The 22,102-nt window shown below is 42.5% G+C and overlaps 1 protein-coding gene across 1 annotated transcript; it reads left to right on the top strand.

Annotated features, from left to right (window-relative positions):
• The first annotated feature begins 8,058 nt into the window (after nucleotides 1-8,058).
• Nucleotides 8,059-19,615, top strand: LOC118836468 (antizyme inhibitor 2-like). Its single transcript, XM_036743752.1, is given in 10 exon segments — nucleotides 8,059-8,072; nucleotides 8,696-8,855; nucleotides 11,336-11,435; nucleotides 11,438-11,508; nucleotides 12,216-12,388; nucleotides 13,551-13,685; nucleotides 14,081-14,246; nucleotides 15,772-15,937; nucleotides 18,359-18,456; nucleotides 19,301-19,615. Coding segments are annotated over 10 exon segments (1,398 nt in total).
• The last annotated feature ends 2,487 nt before the right edge of the window (nucleotides 19,616-22,102 follow it).

The raw sequence follows: 22,102 nt of genomic DNA, 5'->3' as shown, positions 1-22,102 counted from the left end.
ATATAAACATTCAAAGTAAAAGGGCATTTCAAGTATAGCATAGCCTTTTCTCCAACCTCATAGAAAAATAAAAGACAATATAAAAGACTCAGAGTGACCCATAAACATTTCACATTCTTCTTTTCCTCTTTTTTATGACTCTCACCTTCATACCAGGTTCCTGTACCCTACTCCAGCCTTAGAAGATGATCTTTAGGGTTTGGAAACCTCCAGAAGAAAATTTGCAATTACTAGACATGACATGTTGGTGAGTCCCACTTACACTCCAGAGACCAATAAATACCTCCAGGTTTATGGTACTACCATAGTGGACTTCATTTCCTGGAAAGAAATTATCATGGGACTGCTAGATAGATAGACCCCCTTCCCATTGACCCAGCACCATATGAATCACAATAGTAGCAGCTTTTTGGTCCTGTGTATATTGACTCCATCCCTTGTTTCTCTCCAAGGCCCAAAGTCATGTACATGATCCTCTTCTCCTATATAAAACTATATAGTTTGGGGGCAGCTAGGTGGCACAGTGAGTAGAGGTGGCACAGGGAGTAGAACACTGGCCCTGCAGTCAGGAGGACCTAAGTTCAAATCCTCAGACACTTGACATACTTACTAGCTGTGTGACCTTGAGCAAGTCACTTAACCCCAATTTCCCTGCCTTCCCTCTCCAAAAAAAACTATGGTTCAGAAACTCCCAATATTTTCCCAGGAATATAGGCTTTGTACACTTCTACCACTCAGCCTCGAGGTTTGCTTCTGTACAGCTGCCATCTCTTGGATTGAGAGTATACGCCACTGCCTTTTCTCTGCTTCATCCAAGAACCCTTTTGGGGGTCACTGCCTGCCACTGATACCTCTATAATTACTTGGAATTACTCTCGGTATCTGCCTTCTTAGCTCCTACTGACTTATGAGGTAGGGCAAGTAACCCAATCAGGTCCACTGGATTCAGTACACACTAACATTATCTAATCTCAATTGAACCTCCACTATAGCAAGGCAAGCACTTTACTCATTGTAATTGATTATTCCACTTATCACATTGGCTGCTCCAAACCTCCTCTTCTTCCCTTCAAGCTTCTTAAAAATGCCTTTTATCTCCACCCTCTCAACTAAGAATCCTTCTTCATACTTCACTGAAAAAAAGGTTATTTTCCTCTGAGGTTGGGTCCCTCCTCTCTTAGGCATCAAAAGCTAATCTCTGCCTTGATTCCAGGGGCAAGTGGGGAAGTGAGGGAAACCTTGAGTCTTTGCATGGACTTAAACATTTTATTGCCAGCTTTTTTATATTACCCAATTTCTTCCTATATTCCCCCTTGTCCTCCCAAAGATCTATCCCACATAAAGGTTTATTTTTAAGAAAGGAAGAGAAAAAAATCAGCAAAACTGAACAATTCATTGAAAAAAAATCTGACAATATATGCAATGTTCCTCCCTTGTAGCCTTCCTACTCTTGAAAGGAATGAAGGAAGAGAGGTGTCAAGTCTTCCTTGAGGCCTACGTGGGTCTTTCAAAATCCTGCCTTTGGCCCCCCACTATCTCCTTCTTTATTCAAATCTATGACGAAAAGGTGGCCCTCAGCCATTGTATCAGGAGGGCCGAGTTTATAATCTCAAAGAGGATCATAAACATGTCTGAAAGGTTCGGAATCGCCGGATATAAGAAACTCTCAAAGTAGAAGGCAGAAGAATCAAAACATTTATTTAGGCTCAACAGTAACCAACCCATGAACCAGCAACCCCATTTTGATATGTTGATCATAATCTTCCAGGCCCAATAAGTACGCCTTGCAAGAGTAACCAGGAGGCTACAGAGAAGCATGATTGCGTAAAGCAAAATCATGCTTCCCCCTCGATGGTAATAAGATTACCCACTGGCCTGAAGTCTTTGTTCAGCTTCCTCCCGTAGATCAGCTCTGCTACTGGCAGCTCCTGCCTCAGCTGTGTCTGTGGCTGAAACTGACGTAACTGTCGTAACTGCCTCTGTAACTGCCTCTGGCTCCAACTGTCGCTGTAACTGTCGCTGTAATGGCCTGAAGTCTTTGTTCAGCTTTCTCCCGTAGGTTAGCTCTGCTACTGGCAGCTCCTGCTTCAGCTGTGTCTGTCGCTGTGGCTGTAACTGACGTAACTGTCGTAACTGCCTCTGTAACTGTCGTTGTAACTGTCGCTGGCTCCAACCGGAAAAGGAAAGAGAGTCTTCAAGCTGTCCTCTCCCCTCTTATAGGGTTTTTGACATCATCAAGCTCCGCCCAAATGACCAGGGCCGATTGGTTCCTGAGTTGGCTCCTCCCCCTAGGGTAGACCAGGTTCTGGAGCTAACACCTCCCCTCAGCCAGCCCCATGACTCATCACACAGGAAGTTCTGGTCCTGCCCCGGAAGAGCAAGCCCCAGCGTCCAGGGAAGCTCAATGAGGTAAACTGAGTCATTCAAAGAAAACAAAAGCCATTCTGGTTACAGCCATACCAAGGCAAACCCTTCTACATGTTTCCATTATTTCTTCTCTCTTTCCTAGCAAATTTCTCCCATTCTAATCCTTTAACCTTCTACCTCTCCCTATCTATTGACTGCTCCCATGCTAATACAAACATGCACAAGTCTCTCTCATATTAAAAAAAAACTTCATGAGAAGAAGAGCCAAGATGTAGGGAAAAAGTCAGAGACTCACCTGAGCTCTCCCAAATTCCTCTCCAAACAACTTAAAATAATGCCTCAAAATAAATTCTGCAATGTCAGAACCCACAAAAGGATGGGTTGAAACAATTTCTCAGCCCAAGACAATTTAAGTAGGCTAGAAAAATGAACAAACAAAACAAAAAGATCCTGACCATGGAAAGCTACTATTGTGATGGGGAAGATCAAAATGTAAACTCAGAAAAAGGCAACAAAGTCAAAATCACTATAACCAAAGCTTCAAAGGAAAATATGAACTGATCCCAGTAAAAAATATTCTAGAAAACCTCAAAAAGGCTTTTCTAAATCAAATTAGAGAGGTAGGGGAAAAATTGGGAAAAGAAATCAGATTGATGCAAGGAAATCATGAACAAAAAGTCAACAACTTGGTAAAGGAGGTACAAAAACTATTGAAGGAAATAAGACCTTAAAAAACAGAATAAGTCAAATGGTAAAAAAGAGCCCCCAAAACCCAATGAAGACATTCTGGTAATAAACAATTTGGAACTATGCATAAAAGACTTAAAAACCATGCATACCCTTCCACTCAACAGTACCACTACTAGGTCTGTATCCCAAAGAGATAAAAAACAAAAAGGAAAAAGATCCATCTGTACACAAATATCTATAACAACTCTTTTAGTGGTGGTAAAGAATTGGAAATTGAGGGGATGCCCATCCATTAGGAAATGGCTGAACAAGTTGTGGCATATAATTTTGTGAGGGAATACTATTGTGCTATAAGAAATGATGAACAGAATACTCTCAGAAAAATCTGTAAAGAACAACTTGAACTAATGCAAAGTGAAATGAGCAGAACCAGGAGAACATTTTTACAGAATATTGTAATATTGTAAGAATGATCATCTATGAAAGAGTTATTCTCAGCAATACAACAATCCAAGACAATTCCAAAGGACTTATGATAAAAACAAATGCTATTCATCTCCAGAGAAAGAATTGATGGAGTCTAAATGCAGATCTAAGCATATTTTTCTTTACTTTCTTTATTTTTTCTTGTTTGGTTTTTTCTTGGTCTGTTTTCTTTCATAACATGTCTAACATGGAAATATATTTTGCGTGAACTGCGCAGGTATAACCTGTATCTAACTGTTTGCCTTTTCAATGATGAGGGGGAGAGGAAGGAATGACATAATTTGGAGCTCACGATTTTTTAAAAAAAGAATATTAAAAATTGTTTTTAGATGTAATTGGGGAAAAATAAAATGTTAAAAAAATTAAAACTTAGATTTTCATTCTTGCTATCATTCCATCTCTCATTCCCTTCTCATCTAAACTTGAAAAAGACTTTGATACTTTTTCTCCTCTCATCCTCTTCTAAGCCCTCTGAAATCTGGTTTCTAACCTTATCATTTAACTGAAACTATTCTCTCTAAAATTCCCAGTGAACAGCTTGCCAATTCTAAGTGTATCTTTGTGCTCCTCATCTCTCTTGATCCCTCGGTAGCATTTGTCACTCTAAACTACCTTCTCTTCCTGGATACTCTCTCTTCATACTTCTGATACCTGTCTGAAAACTCATTCTTCTTCGCTGGATCTTCATTCATGTCACACAGACCAATTATGGTTATCTCCCACAGCTGTGTCCTAGGCTTTTTCTTCTCTCTCTTTGCTCTCTCACTTGATGATCTCATCTGCCCTGAGTTAAATTATCATGTCTGTGTCAATGACTTACAGATCTATTCATCTGTCCCTAGTCTTTTTCCTGAGCTGAAGTCCTGCCTATAGAATAATGTAAACTGAATGTCCCATAAGCATCTCCAAGTCAATATGTTCAAATCAGAACTCCTTTTCTCTTCTCCCAAACACATTCCTCTTCCTAAATTCCTGATTGCCATTGAACCTGTTGTTTCTACTTCCACAAAATGCCTTATGTCTCTCTCTTTTTCTCCCTTTATATGGCCAGTCTTATTAACTTCTCCTTCCCCACCCCCAGCTGCTACTGTTTTCCTCTCAAATGTTAACTTAGATTTCCTTAGTATGTATATTTTATGTATGCTGGATTCATCACAGTAATATTCCATTATATTCACATACCCCAATTTGTTTAGCCATTGCCTATTCAATGGGCATATACTTTGCTTCCAATTCTTTGCCACCACCAAAAGTGTCCTTATAAATATTTTGTTGTATGTGAGGACTTTCTTCTTATCAATTGCCTCCTTTGAGTGAAAGATTATAAGTGGAAGCTTTGGGTCAAATGGTATGGACATTATATTCACTTTATGTGTATGATTCCAAATTGTTTTCCAAAGTGGTCGTCCTGATCCATAGCTCCATCAGCAATGCACTAGTATGCCTATCTTCCCACGATCTTCTCATTATTGACTCTTCTCATTTTTGTCACTTTCTCCAATTTGTACTGTATGGGGTGAAAATGCAGGGTTGTTTTGATTTGCATTTCCCTTATCACTAGTGATCTAGAGGGTTCTTATATGTCGTTGTTAATAGATTGTGATTCTTTTTGGGGAATTGTTTCTTCATATTCTTTGGCCACTTGATTACTGGGGAGACCTTCTTCACTGATTCTATCAATAAAGCAAAAAAAGCACAATTAACACTTGCAGAATATATTCAGTTATCTGGCAGATGCCGATAGAATGGCCTTGTGTTATTGTTTCAAGTGAGGAATCAAAAGCCTGAAAGAGATACTTATGGTCTTTTCACTTTGAGATTTTACATACGAAATACTAACTCAGATTCCACAGAGGGGAGAAATAAACTTCCAAATACTAAGATATGAAGAAGGCCTCATTTATTAATAATAGCATTGTAAAATGTATATATGTATGCATTTATTCCACCACAAGAAATATTGATTTATTTATATTTCTCAGAGTATATACACATATATACATACACATATTTTATTTCTCACAGAGCTTATTATACACAAAATAAAAACCATAAACATCATCATAAAGTACATCATAAAACATCATAAAAAACCATAGTGAATGGATGCTATGGCAGTTAAAGATTTGTTAGTCCTATTAGTGGCCTAATAAAAAGACATAAGAAGTTATTTGAAGAGATATAGGGGACCCTGTGTGTGGTGCTCTTTACATACTATCAGACTTGGTTGATGTGTTGGTTAGTTTTGCTGTCCTGATTTATTCTCCTATTCTCTTCATTGTCATAAGAGATGACTCTCTGAGTGCATAATAGTGGAAGGATATATTTGGAAATAAAGGTTATGTAAAACATAATACATCAATAATAATTTTTAAAATAAAAAATTATACCACAATCTAGGACCAAAGTACCAATTAAAAGTAACCCTAGAACATGGTTGATTCCTCTTAATTCCTCTTAATAATGAACCAAGAAGTTCTCAGGATCTAGTTTACAAAGATGAAGAGAATTTCCTGGCAAGCAAGACTCTTAACTCAAGCTTTTGGCATAGACTGACAAGCATGAAGAAGGTAAGGTGATCCACCATTTACACCTCCTGAGAGAACCCTATACATACATACATACATACATATATATATGTATGTATGTATGTATGTATGTATATGTTAATGGAGCACAAAGAATAATTGGAATAACCATTAATACTAGCCAGTTCCTCAAGAGAAGGAGTAAAAGGAAGATCCACGGACAGAGAGTGATGGGCTCTGATTCATTGAGCCATATGGTGCGTTAGTGTACAGAACAATCAACCTTAGAGAGAAGGACAAACAACAATAAGAGGTTACAAAAACACCAAAAAGCACACTGCATGCTAGTAAACACCTTTGTGGAATAGGTTAGTTTTCCTCAAATTCATGTAAAAATGTCAAATTGCAATGCTTTCTCAAGGAGAAAGAACTCTTGTTGGTCCTTTGGTCAAAGAAGTAATCAGAACCATGGCCAGGAATAATGGGGTAAAAGAATAGCTTTATGGTTCAGCACTGGGGCCATGGACAGCAGCACAACCTTTGTAGCTGCTAGGCTGTGTACCTGCAGGGGAAGGAAGGATCAGTTTTGTCTGCCTTAAGGGGTTTTAAGTAGGTTGGCTGACTTCTGTACCTTTAAACAGTTTGAATTGTTCATAGAGAAAGAACATACAACCTAGAAAAAATCTCTGGCTTATATGACGGTCAATTATATTCTTTCCACTGAAATGACTGAGGAAACTTTAGTTTCGTTTTTAAATGTCTCTCTGTTTCAGTCTCTCTCTGTCTGTCCCCCCTCTCCACCGTCCACCCCTCTTTTTCTCTCTCTTTTTGTCTCTATATATGTGTGTAAACACACTAATGAGAGATTCTCAACACCCAGGCAAAAAAAAAAGGTGAGAAAGAAAGCTGTAGCTCTCCCAGCTCTAATTGTGGGAACGCTTCTTAAATCAGACAGCTATTGGGAACGTTATTTCATCCAATGGAAGAGGCACAGAGAAAGAAAAGATGGGCATTATGGTGATGGAGACTTTAAGGGGAAAGGGGAGAGCAGGGTCTCCTATAGATAGAAAACTGGTCTATCTTGCATTTGGAAAACACAGACAGACATAATAATCTCTCTCTCTCTCCTCTCTTTCTCTCTCTGTCTCTCTACACATGTATGTGGACACAATTATATGCATATATATGTATACATAGACGCATATGTGTATCTAAAAACAGCACTAGATTTGAAAAGGACCTGCATTTGAAATCTGGCTTCACCCCTTATTACATGTGTGACCTTGGGCAAGTTAATTAACTTTTCTGGAACTCAACTTCCCCAGATGTAAAATGGGGAGATTGTACTAGCTGATGCCAAATGTTACTTCCCATTCTAAATTCATGATCTCAGGTTCTTCAGTCATAGTACATCCATTAAACATTGAAAGTGGTTCACCTCCCACCTATTGGTAAAAACAAATTGGTCAAGTTCCAGTCACCAATTTGTTGTGTACCCTTGGACAAGTTTCTTATCTCTCTGAATGTCAAATTCTGTGAAGTGCTGGCTGAGATGAGCTCTCAGTTCCTTTCTGAAGTCTGCATTGTCATTGCCTGTCATTCTTCTGTGACTTATTTGTGTTCAGAAAAATGAGTGAAGGTGTCACCACTCTGGCCTCACCCTGGACTGGAACAAAATAGATCTTTCCATGACTCTCCTTTGGGCAATCTAGGAAGGTGTGTGATTGTTGCCAGAGGGGTAGAAGGGTGTTGAGAGTAAAGTGCAATAGGGTAAGATAGAGACTACTGATGGACTCAAGGTGGGCGGGGCAGATTTGAAGCATGATTCCTTGTATACTCTCCTCTCATCACTCATTCACTCATTGCCTGGAACCACTAGCCTTACCTTGTCTGAATTGTATTCTTTCCTTCCCCAAAGGTTTGCTTCCACCTGAAGCAGCAGTTTCTCCACTTCTTAGTCCACAGAGATCAGTGCTGCCACAGAGGAATGTTGGCCAAGAGGTGAGGGCAACATTGGTTAACAATGCTTGCATGGATATGGGATGACCTTGTAGCTCCCAGAGATTGGTGGGGCAACTCTAGTGCTTTTAGAAGTTGAAGATATGATGGTTCTCAGGGGTTAATGGTAGAGAATTTAAAGTCCTCAGGGCTGGAGGAGAATATCCCTAGGGGCTGAGGGATTGTGATCCCTGAACTCCCAGAAGCTAAAAGGGGTCCCCAGGCTCTCCAGGATCAAAGGGAGCCCTTTGACTCCCCAGGGCCAAAGGGAAACATCTGGTGACTCAGAGGCTGGGGTTGTGGGACCTTTCTATTTTACTTTTATGGATATGAAAGGCCTTTTGAATGTAAAAGGGCTGTCTCACTGTCAGGGATAGCTCCATAGGGCAAATCTGAGAAAGAGCCAAAATCTTTAGCTCTCTGTGTTTTGGCTCCTCATTGGGAAAATGAGAGATCAGATTAGATGATCTCTGAAGTTTTTCTCATCTCTAAATTTTGCAATCCATAGAAGATTGTTTCCAGAAAGGGAGGGAGGTGAAGTTGAGTGCCAGATTATAGGGGGAGGGATTGGGATGGGGTGTTAAGATGAAGCAGAAGGGAGACATTTTATGGCCATCTCTTTCCAGAAACTGTGTTCAAATCCTCTCTGAGAGGCCAGAACCCGACATTCAAATTCCAAAGGGGGTTGGAAGCCCTGGGGAACTACAAGAGCAGGTGATCTGTCTAGAGCCAGGAGCCTCTGCTTGGAAGCTTGTCCAGGAAAAAATCCAGGAACTATCAGACTTGGTAAGAGAAGCTGATGCAGTGGTTCTGATGCTGTTGGGAAGTCAGGGAAGGAGGAACTCAGTTCTGGAAGAATTGCACCTATTGGGCATCTGACAATGGAGAACAAAGATGAGAGGCAAAGGCCTGGGCTCATCCCAACTCTCCCAATAACCCTCTATGTAACCTTGAACAAATGACTTCTCTGAGGCTTAGTTTCCAAAGAGAGGAAGCAAAGGGGTTGATGAAATTCTGTGAATCCTTCCTGCTGACATTCTGTGTTCTAAGATTCTTCTTAGTACTAATAGTCTTAAGTGTTAGGATCCCTCTCATCTCTAATATTCTATGTTGTAAGGTACCTTCCAGCTTTGACAGTCTATGTTCCAAGGGCATTTTTTCATTAAGACCCTTTATATTCTACTTTCTAGTATCCGTCCCAGCCCAAACATTCTATTTTCTATGTTCCAAAATCCCCCGGGTTCTCATATTCTATCTTCTAAGGGTCCTTTCAGCTCTAACATTGTTTTTCTTTCCCAACTCCAACTTTCTTTTTTGAGATCCCCTCCAGCTAAGAAATTCTATTTTCTTTTTAAAAATTCTATTTTATTTTATTTTCAAATGAAAATCCAGCTTCTCTCCCTCCCAGCTGTCCTATCCCCCACATTGAGAGAGCAAGAAAAACAAAACTCCCTTTACAAAGATGTGTAGTCAAGAAAAATAAATCCCCACATTTGGCCACATCCCTCCTTCCCCAGCAGTTTCCCCATTTCCAGTCCAAAGGGGTCAATGCTGCCACAGAGGAATATTGGCCAGGAGGTGAGGGCGACATTGGATAATGATGCTTGTGTGAGTAAAGGGAGACCTGCGTTCCCAGAGTTTGATGGGGTAACCCTAGTCCTCTTAGAAGATGAAGTCCCAAGGGTTCTCAGGAGCTGATTAAAGAACTCAAAAGTCCTCAGAGGCAGAGGAGAGCACACTAAAATTCCCAGGGGCTGATGCATACAGATCCCTGAACAACTAGGGCTAAAGGAGGTCCCCACACTCTCCAGGATTGATGGGAGCCTTCTGACCCTCCAGGGCCAAGGGACATATGTAGGGAGAACAATGTGGATTCTCAGGAAACTCAACAACTAATATAGACTTTTGAATATAAACCCAAGATAACAATAATGTTAAACAACATTTATTTAACACTTTAATATTTGCAAAGAACTTTACAAACACTCTCCCATCTGATCCTCAAAACAACCATATTAGGTAGGTGCTCACATTAACCTTATTTTAGGAGGAAATTGAGGCAGACAGAGACTAAAGTGACTCACTCAGGGTTACACTGATAGCAAGTGTCTGAGGCTGGATTTGGACTCGGGTCATCCTGATCCAGGTCCAGAGCTCTATTCTCTGTACCAACGAACTGGAAGAAAGGCCAAGTAATAGCAGATGAATACAAAGGTAAGACTTGGTCCTGTAAGAATGTGTCAGGAATTCTGATAAAACTCAGAAGGAGCTGAGACTGGTGAAGAATGAATGACAAAATGATTTGGGGATTTTTTAAAGATAGGTTGGAGGAATAAGAGTGATTGAGGGAGCGAGGGATTGACCAGACTACTGCCCCAGGTAGAATGGAATGATGATAACATATGAAGGTTTGAACTCAGAGCTAATCCATTCATTCCACTGCTGTATTCTCTGTGGATGAGAATGATCTTGGGCTTGCCATAGTAACTTCATTTCCTTTTTTGAGAGGTGGTAGATTAGCAAGCCAGGGAAATTATGAAGATATAGCTTACCTAGATTTTAGTGAAGCATTTGATAAAAATGTCATGCTATTTTTGTGTAAAAAATTGGGAGATGCAGCATAGATGATTGTACAATTAGATGGATTCAAAAATGGTTGAATGGTTGGACCCAAAGAATCATCACTAACAGGGTCAAAGAGTTGTTTACTTGTCAGGTCTTCAGCTCAGTGCTTGAGAGGTATAGACTTGGCCCTGTGCTATTGAATATTTTTATTAATAATTAGACACAGGCATAACAAATTTGCAGATGGCAGAAAGCTAAGAGGAATATTTAAAACCACTGGAATACAGATTCAGGATTCAGAAAGATATTTATAAACTAAAATATTGGGATGAATTAAGTAAGATGAAATTTAATATGCATAAGTCTAAAGTCTTCCACCTTGGTAGTACAAGTAGCAGTATATTCAATTTTCAAGGTAAGGGTACTGAGGCTCTGAGAAATTAAATAACTTAATGAAGGTGATGTAGTTAGAAAGTGTCAGAACCTCAATTTGAATGGAGGCCTCCTGATTCCCAAGCCAGGTCTCTGTCAACCACACCATTTTTGATTGCCAATGGTTCCTTTTCCACAACTCCAAGGGAGAACTTGAGTTAGTTGTGATTTGGAGTGAGTAGAAGGCAGAAGACCACAGGATAACCAAGGTCAGGAAAGTTCTTCCTTCTCCCACCAGAGATGACCCTACCCTGCCCTTTCACCCACAGGATAAGAGAGATGCCTTCATGGTGGCTGACCTGGGGGTTCCGGCTGAGCAGCACCAGATATTCCTGCAGACCCTGCCTCGTGTGACTCCCTTCTTTGCTGATAGTGCAACAATAGCCACAGCGTGTTGCAGGTGCTGGCTAACCTGGACACTGGCTTTGACTGTGCAAGTCGGGCGAGCTCCAAGGAGGCCCCATATCTGCATATGCCTGGAGGTGGCGGGTCATGATGGGAAGGCAGGAGATTCATGGAGGCCAGAAGGAAAAGGCTCTTAGAAAGACTGAACAGAGTAGCTGAGGTCAAAGGAGAACTATAAAAGAACTCAGGCTGTGGGTCATAGGAGTGGAAGGAAATCAGAACACGGGCAATACAGTTACAGATCAAGGAGGGTCTCATCTTTCCTTTCCTTTTCTCACTGGTAACATCTCCAATATAGTCTGTCTAGGAGTATAGAGTGGGGAGATTAAAATATGAATAGGAGGCTACCAGTGAAAGGAGCATATATTTGTATGTGTGTATGTACAAGGAGGTACTGAGAATGTTTTGGACCTTCTCCTTTCCTCCCCTGGCCCCCAAGAACTCCTTGGGAGCTCTCATCCAGGAAGTATTAAATCCATCCATCCCCCTCTAGTGAGAATTTGAAATTTCTTCTAAGGCTCTGGTGTTTTCTAAATGGAGTGTGAAGGAATGGGAGGTGGAGTATGGGTTAAATGTCCAGAAGCTCATGGCTGTGCCCCATTGTCTTTCCTTGGGTTTTCCAGGGCCCTTGGGAGCTTGGGCTAGGGATGAGAGTGCTCCATTGAGTTCTAATGAGCTCCTCAGGTTGAGGATGTAAGAAGGGTGTAGCTCCTAGAGGGATAACCTCTGCTGTCCTGCCATTAGGGGGAGCTGGAGCAGGTTCTGAGCATGGGAGTTGCCCCCATCTGCATCACCTATGCCAATATTTGTAAGCAGATCTCTCACTTCCAATATGCTGCCAGTTGTGGGGTCCATCTGTTGACTTTTGACTGTGGGGAGGAGCTTGGCAAGGTTGCCAAGTTTCACCCCGCTGCCAGGTAAGGATGGCAGAAGAAACCTGCCGGACACCACTGTTAGCATCAGGTTCTGGTCAGTGGTGTCATGGGATGGACCCAGAGTCCAGGTAGACCTGAATAGCAGGAGACATAACAAGGCAGAATGTTGACTCAGCAGTTTCAACTTCCTAACTTCTGACATAGGGCTAATAATAGCACTTACCTTAAGGGTGCAGTTGTGAGGATCAGATGATGTAACATATGAAAAGTGCCTTGCAAACCTTAAAGCTTTGTGTATTAATGACAGCGAATATTATTGCTGCTGTTAGTAACAACAAAGGAGTGGGTGAATGAATAAGATTGATAGATGATGGATCGGTAAAAAGTATAGATAGAATATTTACTATCTAGAAGTAGTATATATACTATTTATAAAAAAGTGCTAGGTATATTATATATAGTATATATGCAAAGAATATATATGTACTTTCTACATGTACTATCTATAAAGTAGTATATAAACTATCTATAAAAAGTATAGATAGATAGGTAAAAGGCTGCCTGATCACTGGATTTCAAAGAGATCCATGGGCAGGTGACAAGTGGATCTCCCAGAACATTCCTAAAGCCACAGCATTGGGGGGGGGGGGGACTAGACACAGGTAACAGGCACAAGTCTGCTCTAGGTGACATGGCCAGACCATGGAGCCCCAATAAATGGCAGGCGATACAAGGAGGTATCATGCAAAGGGACAGGCAAAGGTCTTAGAGCAATGGGATGTAGTCATATATAACACAATGATCTAGACCCTGGGGTAGGAGGTGGGTCAGTGCCATGGGAAGGAGGGTAAAGGTCTAGGCAGAATCAGCAGCTAGACTGACTCAGGGGTGACTGGGAAATGAGGAAAAGTGAAGATGGAGTGGGTGTGGGGTGAGGAACAGAGGTGTCTAGGAGAGACTCCAGGAGCCTGAGGCCTCCCTGGATCAATGGCTTCCCATTCCGTAGAAGTACTGTTGAGCATTAGGAAGAGCACTAACCCTGCACTCAGCCCTGAATTCCAATTCTGTCTCTAACACTAGTTATATGGCTTTGGATAACTTGCCTCCCCGGGGCACTGGGAAAGGGGATGATGATGTTTGCACTGCTTATGTTACTAAGCTTTGTTAAGGCATGAGAGAAATGTGGGCTGTTATTCCTTGGCAGGTTGTTCCTTAGAGTCTGGACCCAGGACAATGAGAGCCTGTTTCCCCTGAGTGCCAAGTTTGGGGCTCCCCTAGACCACTGTGCTCATCTGCTGAGCATTGCCAAGGACATGGGAGTGACTGTTGTTGGAATCTGGTGAGCCTGCCTGTAGGGACTCCTCCTTTTCAGTGGCTGCTGGAAAGGGAAGAGCCAAAAGGCCTGGGGTCAAACTGGGCTCTACTGTTGATGTACCAGGTCAATGACCTTGATCTTTGACCTTGGGCAAATCCTTTCCCTTCTCGGGGCCTCAGTTTCTACTCTGTCAACTAAAGGCATTGATCTCTTCCTTGTCCTCCTCACAGAGGTTTTGTGAGAATTTGCAAACTATGAAGGACTTGGCAAACAGAAAGCATTTCTAAAGTATCTGTTTATGCCCCTGTGTGTGTCTGCATGTGTATGTATTTCTAGGCTTATGTGTGAACAAGCACACATGAACCTGTGTGTTTTCATGCCTGTACCTCAACACTAACAGTATGCTTGGCTCCCCTCAGTTCCCATGTGGGTTCTGGCTGCCAGAGACCTCAGAGCTTCAACCAGGTTATTGCAGATTCCAGGCACATGTTTGACCTGGGCCTCCAGATTGGACACTCAATGAGCCTACTGGATATCGGAGGGGGCTTCCCAAGCAAGAAGAACTTTATGCTTACATTTGAAGAGGTGATCAGCCAAGATCCAAGGCTGGAGGGAGAAGGCATGAAAAGATAGCTTAGGGCAAGAGATTGGGCTCTACCAATGGAGGTGGGAGAGACATGTTTCCAGGTCCAATCCTAGCACTTTGTTAAAAAAAAAACAGTTTTATTGATGATAAAAATCTCTATCTTTTAAAATATCCATATCTATTTTTTCAATGCTGTATCCCCCACCTAGTGGCCTCACTTGGTTATTGTTTAAGAACATATGCTTCATTCTGTACCTATAATTCCCCCTCTTCCCCACTTTTTTCCAAGAGGCAGGATTCTTACTTGTCAGTCCTCAGATATCCCTTGTAATCAGAGCATCTGAGGAAGTTCTGAGGACAGCTTGCATTTACCTTGTAGTACCCACTTTCTGCCCCTTTCAACAATCAAAATTCTTGAATACAAAAAGTACTGACAATGGGTCTCTCTGAGCATAGCCAGGCTGGTCCTTGGGCAACGAATGGGTAGTTCACCCTTGGTCCCATACTTGAAAACCTCCCAGTCAGCTAGAGCCTGCCAGCAGCTGGCTCTACTCTCAGGGCCTTTCAGAACTCAAGGTCATCTTCACAAGTTATGGCATTGAAGAATGCTTTATGGTCTAAAATGAATGGTCTACAGCATTATTTCCAAAACGGAATAGCTCTGAAGAGTTGCTCACAAGAGTGTCAACTCATTGAACATTCTCTCTACCAAACGCACAATGACCCCAGGTACTATGTTCTCAGCCCTGAGCTGAGCTGGGGCTTGGGATGGGAGTGAGAAAAAAGATTAAGAGACCTTTTTCCTGACCTCAAGGAGTTCAGAGTCTTGAGAAGCAAGAGGAAGAATGGACCCAGACCTTAACCTGGGAGAGATATCTAAGAAAAAGATCCTATCTCTGCTATTCAGAAACTTAGACTGTGCTGGAGAGACAGAGAAAAAAAGAATAGACCCAATCCCTGACCTCAGAGAAGTAGCAGACCCAGGCCCTGCCCTTGAGAAGTTCGTATGTTTAGTAGAGTAACCAGCCTCCCACACACAGGGAAAATCCAAAGGTGGACTGTGTTGCTCTGACCTCAAGAAGGTTGCCTGGAAGAGGTGCCATGTAGCCTGGGCCTTGAAGACAGAAAGGATGAGGGAAAACCTCCCATGTATTTAGGGGGAAAAGATAGGGGAAGAACACAGCATAAGCAAAGACTGGGAGGCAGGTAAAAGCTTGGTGTGTGTTCATGTGTTGGTGGGGTGCCTGGTGGTAAACTGAAGAATGCTGGATGTAGGGCTGATCTACATGAAACAGTTTTAGTATCTATGGAGAAAGATGAGAAGTCCTGAGAGAAGTGAGATATCTGAGTGATATACCACAATGCAGAGCCCCCACTAACATCCCCATGGGACAAGTGAGCACTAGGCATGAGACATAAACAGGAGTGTGCTAGGGACATTGTACAAGTGAGGCCATGATAACAGGCGTGGCTGGAAGGGAGTGGAGGCATGGGGACCAAGTAGGGTGGTCTGTACTGACAGAGAGCATTCTCTTTGCTATGACGGCTGCTGTGATCAGTAGAGTCTTGGACCAGTATTTCCCAGAAGTCAGTGGAGTGGAGATCATAGCCGAACCTGGCCACTTCTATGGCACTAAAGTGTGCATTGCTGCCCTCAACATCATTGGCAAGAAGGAAGTAGTGGAACAAGGTGTGCCAGGCTATTGTGCATGGCATGTTGGGTTAGGATAACTTCCTCAACCAGGTCGTGGTCTTTGGACTTGGTCCACAGTGTGGCTGAGGGATAAACTGACACTCTGGTCACAGCATCATACAATTAATCTCAGAGGAGCCTAGTCCAACCCCTATCTGAGTACTACACCTCCTTTTCCTTCTTACATTCCTATTTCTATCTAGTACCACCATTCACATGATAGGTCAGAATCACTGCTTTAGGGTCATGCTTGACTTTTCCCTCATCCTCTCCTTCCTCCCTTATATCCAGTTGGTTATTAAATCCTGCCAAATGCACCTCTGAATGCTCCTTTTATTTCCTGTGACCACCATCTTGACCTAGGCTCTTATACCATCTGCCCAACTACTTAAGTAGCATCTAACATACAGGCAACCGGGTATAGAAATCTATCTTGCCCTACAAGAAAATAAGGGGAAGGGGGATAGAGGAAGGGAGATGGGGTGACAGAAAGGAGGGCTGACTGGGGAATGGGGCAATCAGAATACATGCCATCTTGGAGTGGGGGGAGGGTAGAAATGGGGAGAAAATTTGTAACTTAAGGTCTTGTGGAAATCAATGTTGAAAACTAAAAATAATTAAGTAGCCATCTAAGAAATCTGCTCCCCTTCACTCATTTCCAGTTGACCACATTGGCTCAAAGATAGAGCTGGAATGGACCTCAGAGGTCATGTAGCTCAACCCCTTCATTTTACGGATGTGAAAGGTTTTGCCCAAGGTTCCACAGCTAGAGGGATGATTGGAGCCTAGTTCTTCTGACTCCAGAACCAAAGCTCCTCCCACTCAACTATATTGCTGCCCTCTCTGATAGGTCCTTTGCAGGCTGCCAGGATCAGCTTCAGTAAGCACAGATCTTACCATGCCACTGCTCTGCTCCAGAATTTTCAGTGGTTCCCTCCTGCCTCCCAAGTAAAGTTCACAGTCCTCTGCTTGGTGCTCAAGGTCTTCCCAACAGATGCCACCTGACTTTTCCAGCTCTCTTTCATATTCCTCCTTTCCAAATAATCTATTCTTTTGTCCAGACAAATTGTGCCTAATATGATACAAAGACAAAAACAAAGCAATCCTTGTCCTCAAGGAGCTGATATTCTACTGGGGTTGGGGGTGGGGTAGGGAAGGGACTTGGTGTAGATAAGTAAATACAAAATACATAAAAAGTTATAGAAAGTAATTGCAAATGGAAGAGAATAGTAACAACTTCATGAGTCATGGAAGAAATCATGCAGTAAGTGGCATCTGAGTTGTTTTCTGAAGGAAGCTAGGGATTGCAAGAAGTAAAATACATGGGAATAATAGTGATTGCATTGTAGACATGGGCAACTACTTATGCAAAGACATGGAGGAAGGATTGAAACATCATCTATGAGATGAATGTGTCACTCCTTTGCTTAAGAATCTTCAGTGGCTCCCCATTGTCTTTAGGACAAAATCCAAACTCTTCTGGATGGGATTTAAAACCATTTACAGTCATAATCCAGCTACCTTTCCAGGCTGATTACATATCATAGAAAGGATTGCCTTATGCAAATTTTCTCTTTCTCCAGTGCCTGGCACCAAGCTCTCTGCAAGGAATGCTCTCAGTAAGTTTGTTTTATAAACATTCCGCCAGTCTCTGCTTGCAAAACTCCAGTGTTGGAGAATTTACAGCCTGCCTGGAGAATGGAAAAGCCTAAAAGGAAAGACATCCTTGGGCAATCATGATAACAGGGAAGCATAAGCCTCACTGATGAGGTCAGGATGTGATTCTGTGGGATGTCTGAAAGAATTTCAGACTCAGGACAACTTCAAGCCAGTTAGAGAGATTTATTGTGGTTTTGAGGGTTCATGCTCTGGTAAGTGACTAAGTTCCTTAGAGAAATTAGCAATTTCAGTAAGACAAGAAAGACAATTTTATAGAGTATACGATGCTGATTACACTATCGAAATTTACATAGAATATAGGAATATGATTAATATTAAAAAGGCAGCAGGGTCAGATAGGTGGTGCAGGGAGTAGAACTCTGGTCCCGGAGTCAGGAGCACCTGAGTTCAAATCTGGCCTCAGACACTTGACACTTACTAGCTGTGTGACCTTGGGCAAGTCCCAATTGCCCTGCCTTTCTTCACCTCCAAAAAAAGGCAGGAGTTTTTTGTTAAGGTCTTCAGTAATAGAGGAGGGATCCCTTCTATGGTTCAGTGGTCAAACATCCTGGTTGTGCTGCTTTCTAATTGCCTTGGGCTAAATGGATGGTGTGCTCGTGGTTGAGTACAAGAACATGCCTCTTCAAAATGTGAATTGGATCTGGAGGCAGTGGCTATTCTGAGTTTGGAGGCAGCTTTATTAGGATTCCATTATCACTAGTTCCAAACACCCTCCTGACTGAGCTGTTTTCCCTGAAGGTGGCTGAAGACTGATGTACTACGTCAATGATGGTTTTTACACCTCTTTTGCTTTTCTGTGGAGGGAGAAAGAAACAAAGATACATCATGTGGTGAAGGCAAGAGGACCCGGGGGCAAGAGCTGATTTTGGCAGCTCCGGAGGTAGGGCAGGGCAAAGCTGTATGGAACTTCCTGGAATAGAAGAAGTCAGTTGGACAGAGCTATATTTCCTAAAGAATTCAGTCATTAAAGAGCAAGTTCCCTAAGATTTCCAGGTGAGTGTGCAACCTCAGATATAAACTCAACCATACTCCCTCAGCTTCCACTCACAACTCACCCCTGAATTTCTCTACTCCAAGCTTGGGCATGGGGAAGAGAATAGTAACTACCGAATGGCTTCCAAGGTGACCAGAATATAGCTGGTAGCTCTACATCCTTGCTGCCAACCTAGCTCAGACCCAGCAAATTAGAGTTCCTTAGAAGAGGCCATAGAAATGTTTGAAAAAAGGGAATTGATCAAATTCACATGCCTATATTTTCCCCACATTTAACAGCATTGCCATCTAGAGTGATTTTCTGGTAAGTTAGCTGAGACACCAGAAGACAAAAAAAGGCTATGCGCAGAACTGATATATAAGTAGTCAGATTTATTGAAGGACATGCTATACAAACTGAGGCTGACAGAGATTAAGTGGCTTGTCCAGGTTTATAAACTAGTAAGTGCCTGAGGCAGAAGAAAACCTGCTGGGGGTGGTCTTTGAGTTGAGTTTTAAAGTGAGAATCCAACAGGGAAAGTGAATAGGAATTGATCAGGGAAAGAAGGAGAGGGAAGATATTTTAGAAATAGAGATCAGCATGACCTAAGACAAAAAGAATGGTAGCGAATAGGAGATTGAAGAGGTTTGGGTCAAGAGACATTTTATTTAGCTGAATCCACATCCTCTACTTCCCATCTGGTACAGAAATTCAATTGCAAGCCACTTCTTTACCCCTCCACACTATGGGGTCCCTCATGTGATGCCTTTGACTGTCTGGGTCCAGCAGACATCTTGCTGCCTGAGCTTCATGTGGGTGACTGGCTGGTCTTTGAAGACATGGGGGCTTACACCCACACCCTAAGTTCCAATTTTAATGGTTTTGCATGGCCTGAGATGACTTTCACCATTCCTTTTGAGCTACAGAGAGTAGGAGTGCAGGACTGGGAATGGGGATCTGAAGAGATTGGCCTCCAGCTACCCCTTCCCTTGGCCCTGGGCCCTTTCAAGAGGGAAAGTTGAACCTGGCGTAACTCCCTCATGCCACTGAGTTGTGCTGGAGATGGAGAGGGGCTGTCCCTGGAGCTCTGACCAGGAGATATCACCTCCCCCTGGGTCACTAGGCAGAGTCTTTGACCCAATAATCTGCTTTTTCCTACATATATGCACAATGCTGTGGGGTGGGGATCAGAAGGAATTTCTGTACAGCTAGAGTGGGAAATTACTCTGGCTTGACCCCCAGAGCGTTCATGGGCCCTCTCCCTCCCTTGCCCTTCAATTAATCCCCATGCTCTCCCCATGACCTTCTTCTAGCCCCATTTCTCTGCCCTTTAGAGCCTTATGCCTTACTGGGTAACAGCAAATTAATTTAAAATCCAAATCTTGTGCAAATATCTTGAAGGTGGCTGGGTGAATGTCTCTCCAGTCCCATGTAACACAGATTTATTTTCACAGAGGCCTTCTGAACCACGTGCCTTAACTCCAGGAAGAGATGTTCACCATGGAGCTTTCAGACAACCTAAAAATGCAGTGAAGGAATGGGGAATGGGAAATGCTGAGAACTTTTGCTGCTTCCTATGTCACACTAAGAGTCCTGCCTGAGCATTTATCATGATGTAAAAAGTAATCTCTGAAAGTTAAAAAAATGTCTTGACTGGAGTTGGGGTTGAGGTGGAACAGAGAAGGAGGACAGGTCGGGCTAGAGCAGATACAAATCATGTGCAGTCTCTGCCCAGAGCAGGGAATTCCATTCCAGCACTAGGACTTGTGAGCTGGGTGACTCTGGAGAAGTCATTTGCCCTCTCTGGGCTTCAGAGGCTCCACTGTAAAATCAGGGGCCTGGATGAGAGGATCTCAAAGGCAGCTTTCAGGTCTCATTTTCTAAGATACATTCAGGCCACTAAGAAAAGTAAATGTTACATAAATTCACCTCCTCAGATTCTGCCCTCCTCTAGCCAAAGAAAGATGCCCCAAACCCAATATTTCTTTTCTCCTATGAAGACAGCACCTCACCCAGTGCCTTCTGTATAATATAATAAAAATGTATTAAGTTGTCCACTTTTGTTTGTTGGCTCAATTCATGCTGCCTCCTTTATACATACAAGGTGACAGGTGTCACATAGTTTACAATCCAGTGAAGGGATTTGGAGGAACTCAGAGGGCAGTTGTTGTTTAGTCATGTTTCCTTCATGTCTGACTTTTTGTGACCCCATTTGGAGTAATCTTTGCAAAGGTACTGGAATGGTTTGTCATTTGCTTCTGCAGGTCATTTTACAGATGAGAAAACTGAGGCAAAGAGGGTTAAGTGACTTGCCCAGGTTCACTGAGCTAGTGAGTATCTGAGGACAAATTAGAACTCAGGTCTTCCTGACTCCAGGCCCAGCACTCTATCCACTGGCCCTCCTGGAGGCCCTCAGAATATAGTACCTGTAAATATACTCAGACTGTTCCTTCCCTGTAGGGGATTGAGCAGCACTCTCAGCCTTTCAGTAGCCTGCAATCTCCCACTGTGGCCAGTAGATGGCATTCAAAAAGCAAGATGCTCAATACCACCCCACTCCCACCGTCACCCCTACCCCCACCCCCACCCCCAACCCCACGTCCCCATCTCCATGCCCCAGTTCCTTGCCCCCAAATTGCATTCCCCAACCACCTGTGGTGACTAGCCACTTTTTACCTTTTCACTTCTCTACGGGAAAGCAGGTTTGCATATGTGAACTGTGTGGTTTTCTGAGGTCAAAGGCTAAAGGATGAATAAATAATACTCATAACAGTAACTGTTACAATTACTACTCCCATCTTCAAAATTAATTTGGTCTTTTAATTTCTCTCTCCCTGCACCCAATGATTGAGATCAGTAACATATAGTTCACTATTGTGAGAGATTGATAAACATTAGGGAAAGTTAGGTTTCCACAGAAGACTTAATTAAGTCAGCTTAAACAAAGAAGGGATAAAAATTAACTAAGGTAGATGGATCCAACCAATGAGAGAATAGCTAGTGGCTTTCTTAAAACCACAAACTCTGGATATAGGCAAAAGTAGCCTAAACCAGCCAGATAGGAATCAGGGTTGAAGAGAGAACTGGGTCAAATGAATACCACACACGCTTAATTGGTTAATTGAATATTACCTTACACACCCACAGGGAGGAGTTTTCTGCCATTTTTGAACATGGGACCTATGTTGAGGGAGAGGGGATCATACCAAGGAGTTGTATGTGAGGGGGGTATAGGGAAGATTGTAACCCAGAAGAGAGTGGACTAATTCGTTCTCTGGAGGGAGGTACTGAGCTGATGGTCCATCAATCTGTGTCAGCCTAACAGAATAAAGCTGGTCTCACTCCTGTATTTCCCACTCTCTCTTCCTAAAGAAGAGTGGAGTCTGCTCCTGGCCAGGAACTTTTACCAATTTCTTTGGATTCCTCAATAATAATAAATTGCTCTTGATACCTGAATTGCAGTGTCAAGAGTATTTCTAACACTATGATGTTAATTAATGTATGTGAGT

Source organism: Trichosurus vulpecula, chromosome 2, assembly GCF_011100635.1.
Source record: "Trichosurus vulpecula isolate mTriVul1 chromosome 2, mTriVul1.pri, whole genome shotgun sequence".
Lineage (NCBI taxonomy): Eukaryota > Metazoa > Chordata > Mammalia > Diprotodontia > Phalangeridae > Trichosurus > Trichosurus vulpecula.
Note: the sequence above shows the minus strand (reverse complement) of the source record. Positions and strands in the feature narration are given on the sequence as shown.